This window comes from Monopterus albus, unplaced genomic scaffold (genome assembly GCF_001952655.1).
Source record: "Monopterus albus unplaced genomic scaffold, M_albus_1.0 scaffold329.1, whole genome shotgun sequence".
NCBI classification, from domain to species: Eukaryota; Metazoa; Chordata; class Actinopteri; order Synbranchiformes; family Synbranchidae; genus Monopterus; species Monopterus albus.
The window spans coordinates 708,400-712,798 of record NW_018128209.1 but is presented as its reverse complement, the minus strand read 5'-3'; the positions used below and the strand labels follow the sequence as shown (position 1 = coordinate 712,798).

Below are 4,399 nucleotides of genomic sequence, written 5' to 3'. Positions count from 1 at the left end.
GCTAAAAGGCTTCATAATGGAGCAGTATACCTTCAGAAACTGGTATTCCCGGTCATTCATACATTTAATCTGAAGCTGTGTGCATAGATTGTTAATGTCAGTTAGTGGCATTTCTATTAGCTGAACATAGGCGCCATAAAATGAGTTCCACCGGGTTACTGAGGGCACAATCAACTTCCTTTCACTGATCTTTTCTAGGCACTCAGATGCAACTGTGGACCGGCTAGCTTTGGTCCATAATGCTGAACACTTAGCTGTGGAACTGCGGTAAACAGCCCTGGATTCTGGGTTTGATGACAACCATTTATCGATCTCACTGTTGGCAATGACAAAATGTGCAGGCAGCACACACAGCCCTTGCTGGGCATCCTCATCATATCCTCCAGTGAGAACGCTGTGGAGGTCAGTGAAGGCCACTTCCCCATCTTCCTCCTGTCTGCAGTTGTTGACACGTACTGCTGTTCATCAATTGTTTTCTTTAGCTCTATTTCCATAGCAGTATAGTTCCTATCTAGTTATTTGGCGAATGTTGTTCTGCATGGCAGTACATGCTGAAAAATAATTAAAATATACAGATATTAAAACTCTGCAAAATCACACATTTGCATATTTCACAATATGCTGCTGTATATGGGTCTGTTGATGTCTATAACATTTTGACCCATTGACATAGAATCAGGGGTGCCCAACCCTGTTCCTAGAGAACTACATTCCTGCAAAGTTAAGCTCCAACTCTGATCAAACACAACTGAACCAACTAATAAGGATATGGAGAAGCACTTGTTAATTAATAGGTGTGTTTGATCAGGGTTGGAACTGAACTCTGCAGGAAGTTAGATCTCCAGGAACAGGGATGAACTAGATCAGGGATGGACACTGTTTCAAATACATGTATTTGAAATACAAAATACTATTTTCTATTTCAAATACATTTAATCTTTGTATTTTCAAAATCCAAAATACTTTTTGCCAATCAACCCTTTTTATTAGACTGCTAATTTCTAGTATTAATTAGGCTATACAACAATAAATAAATAAAAAACTAAGATTGAATGCATTTAAATACAAAATTGTCACATCCCACCCCTGAACTAGATTATATCAAATTCTAGCTAGTCATCGTGTAAACGTTAGCTTACCTTTTCACTTGTGCTGGTCACAGGGATCTTGCCAACTAGCTTCCTGAAAAAAGGAGATTCCACCGTTGACAATGGTAACATGTCTTCGACAACATACTCCGCCACAAGTCTTCTGACTTCTCAAGGTTCAAGTGGCATGATGGCAGACTGAGAGAAACTTAATTTCTGTTGCTTTGGCTTATCACTCTCGTCATCTGTTTTCTTTCTCTTTTCAGTAAGTGGAGTGGTCTCGATGTCGATAGTTCTCTCAGTATTGGACAAAGGTTGCATTTGACAATAATGTTCTTCTTGTCCTTGTCTCTGACAAAATCAAAGTAATGTGCATACGTCCATCTCGTGAATGTACTGTCTCCTGACATTTTCATCCATTTGCCGGTTTTCCACTGACCAATGCGTGGAAGGGCTTACAGCGAACCGGGCGGGCCCAAAAGGTTCGGACCTCGTGCTCAGATGCTGAAATCACAAAGTTCTGCCCCGCGAGAGGGAGATGATTGACACCACACACACACACCACCACGTCTATTCACTGACCACGAACAGGAAATAGAATGTTTTTGATTTGTTAATGTCTCGCAGGTGAAAAGTTTGTTGTAACGCACGCGTTACTGAGCATGTACTGAGTAAAATATTACTAAAAATTGGTTATTAATGCCTTACACTACTGCGTTACAGCAAAAAGTAATATGTTTCTGTAATACATTACTTTTGTAACACGTTACTGACAACACTGGTAATAGCAAGTATTTCTCCATGTTCCCTTAAGCCTGGCAGTCACTGTAAAAATTTAGCCAGATTTTAGCCCTGAATCAGTCACCCAGTTTTAGAATTGGGCCACATTTTGGCCTGATCAGTTGTCATTTGACATACAGAGTGAGCTGGGTTCTGCTGCTCAATAAATCACTCAAATGACCAAGGATTTGGCTCCCAGACAATCAGATTTCTGTCATGTCTGAATGTCAACTGTCTTGCAGTGTGAGCAGGTCCACGGTCCACAATTACTCGTGAAGTTACTCCAATCCACTTGTGCAAGTACAAAGACAACAACATAATATGGCACAGATGACATATCCCATTTGAAACAAGGTTTATCAAGCTCTGGAAACAACACACTGTATGATGTGTCATCAGAACAGTATCATGATTGACATCAATGGGTGAAATATTGACAAATGGTTACTGCTGTTCTTCAGCTGTACAAAGGAAAATGGCTAACAGAAATGCATTTTTTTTTTTTTTTTACATCTGCTCTGAGGATGCAGCCATTTTGTTGAATAAAAGTTTATTGGAAATGTTAATGAACACACCCTTTGTGGGATTTTGTTTAAATGTTTAGTGTGAGCACTCACATCATGCCCAGTTGAGCGAACATACAGTGGGAGCAGGGGCGTCACCGATTCAGGCCATGCAGGAAGGCCAATTAAAATGTATAGTGAGTCAACATATTGTACACAATCAAAAAAAAAAAAAACACCACACCGTGTCTGCCTGGATTAGTAGATGTAATGTAACCATTTTTATACCTGCACAAAGAGGAGGTTTCCCTGTCCAGCTCCCATCGGATCTGCAGGTCCTGTGCTCTGATCCTCCAGCCAAATAGAAGCTAGGCTGACATGTATAGATCAGTGTGTAGCCAAGGGATGGTAGTTCAATGGCTCTCACATCAGACTGGGCTGGAAGCTCTGGCTGGCTGCAGTGATGGGCTGGAGAGGAGAGAGAGACAGAGAGAGAGGAAGATGAAAGACACCAAAGAGGAACACATTGGGGTTTTGACAAACAGGTTAAAGTTGGGGTGAGGAGATGAGCAGGGAGAGGGATCAGAGGAGCAACAGACAAGAAATAGAAATGTGGCAGAGGAGAAAAAGTGAAAAATAGAGTCAAGGTGGAGGTGTGGGCTAAAAGAAAGTATCAGGTTTTGAGCAATGCCAACATTTGCTCAAAGATGTGTTCCTCACTTACATACGTTTTGCAAAAGGAGCAGACAGTCTGCTTACCAATGCACTCAGGTTGAAAACCACTCCAAGTGAGGTTGGGCAGACAAGTGCGAGAAGTGGAGCCCTGCAGTAAGTAGCCCTTTCTACAGCTGAAGAACACAGTGCTGCTTATCTGTAAAGGACACGTGAGAGTATGAGGATGTAGGCTGGACAGTAAACATACATACTGTACATAACATGGAGTTGACCTTGCACACAGAAATGGCAGTGGTGACTTGCGAGTGATTCCAAAAGAGTGACATTTAAGTATTTGCTAGTTATTTCAAAGAAAAATCAATACTACCTTGCTTGTTACTTTCTTGGAGCTCTTAGTCTATTATACTGCATGAATATGATGATAGTGTCTTCATAAAAAACACAATGTTATACTGCTGCACCTCCACGAGTCTGTGTAAATTATCAAGGAAATTAAATAAATAATTCTGGCCAGTGTTTTTGTCTAAGTAGTTTATATTCTAATGTAATTTATCAAATCATCATTAAAGGTAGTGTTGTCGATTTATTTCAGAAGCTTTTTTGTTACATTTCATGAAAGTATTTTTTCATGCCGATGAAATACATTAAATGTACTGAAAACAAAGACAATAAAAATCCGTCATCTGTGGCAGCAGGGCTGGGAAAAAAAGCCTGACCAACAATTTTACTCATCCCAAACAAAACCATTGAATGGCCTACTTGCCCGCCAACCTAACTTCCTACTTGTACACACCCTGCCCTTGCACTCAGTGTGTGAGGAATGAGTCTCCTACAAGGTGCTGTAGTTGCAGCCAGACATGTTACCGCTCTGTTTTACAGCTAAAGCTAGTGAGCTATGGCAGAGAAGGTACCACAGCAGCTTTCGGTCGCAAGTTACAACTAAAAAAGAAACGGGATGCTGCCAAAAATAAAACCAGAATCAACAGTGCCATGGCTTTTGAACGACAATGACATCTAAGAGAACAAAAGGGGATAAAAGTAGCCATATTTCTGCTGGACAAGTAATTATCAGTTTTCTTTTGTTTGGGAGGCATTTCATATTTTTCTGAAATCTGTAAGTAGTCATAAAAGAACACGCTGCAGTAGTCAGGCAGTGCACGTTGGAGAGTGCATTGTATTTTGGAGGAATGGCTTTGGACAGGTCGTGGGGGCAGCAGTCTAAGCAAAGATGCCCAGACTTCCCTCTCTCCAGACACTTCCTCCAGCTCCTCCGCGGGAATGCTGAGGCGTTCCCAGGCCAGCCGAGAGACATAGTCCCTCCAGCGTGTCCGGTGTCTTCTCCGGGGCGTCCTC

General features: G+C 41.5%; 1 protein-coding gene across 4 annotated transcripts in view; it reads right to left on the bottom strand.

The window, feature by feature from the left end:
• The window catches only part of csmd2 (CUB and Sushi multiple domains 2), a 366,263-nt gene that overhangs the window by 13,529 nt on the left and 348,335 nt on the right, over positions 1-4,399 (bottom strand). For all 4 annotated transcript variants that reach the window (XM_020624534.1, XM_020624535.1, XM_020624536.1 and 1 more), the window contains 2 exons: positions 3,131-3,242; positions 2,660-2,839 (listed from right to left, as the gene is read on the bottom strand). In XM_020624534.1, the coding sequence (XP_020480190.1) occupies positions 2,660-2,839; positions 3,131-3,242 (292 nt within the window). The remainder of the gene's footprint in view (positions 1-2,659; positions 2,840-3,130; positions 3,243-4,399) is intronic.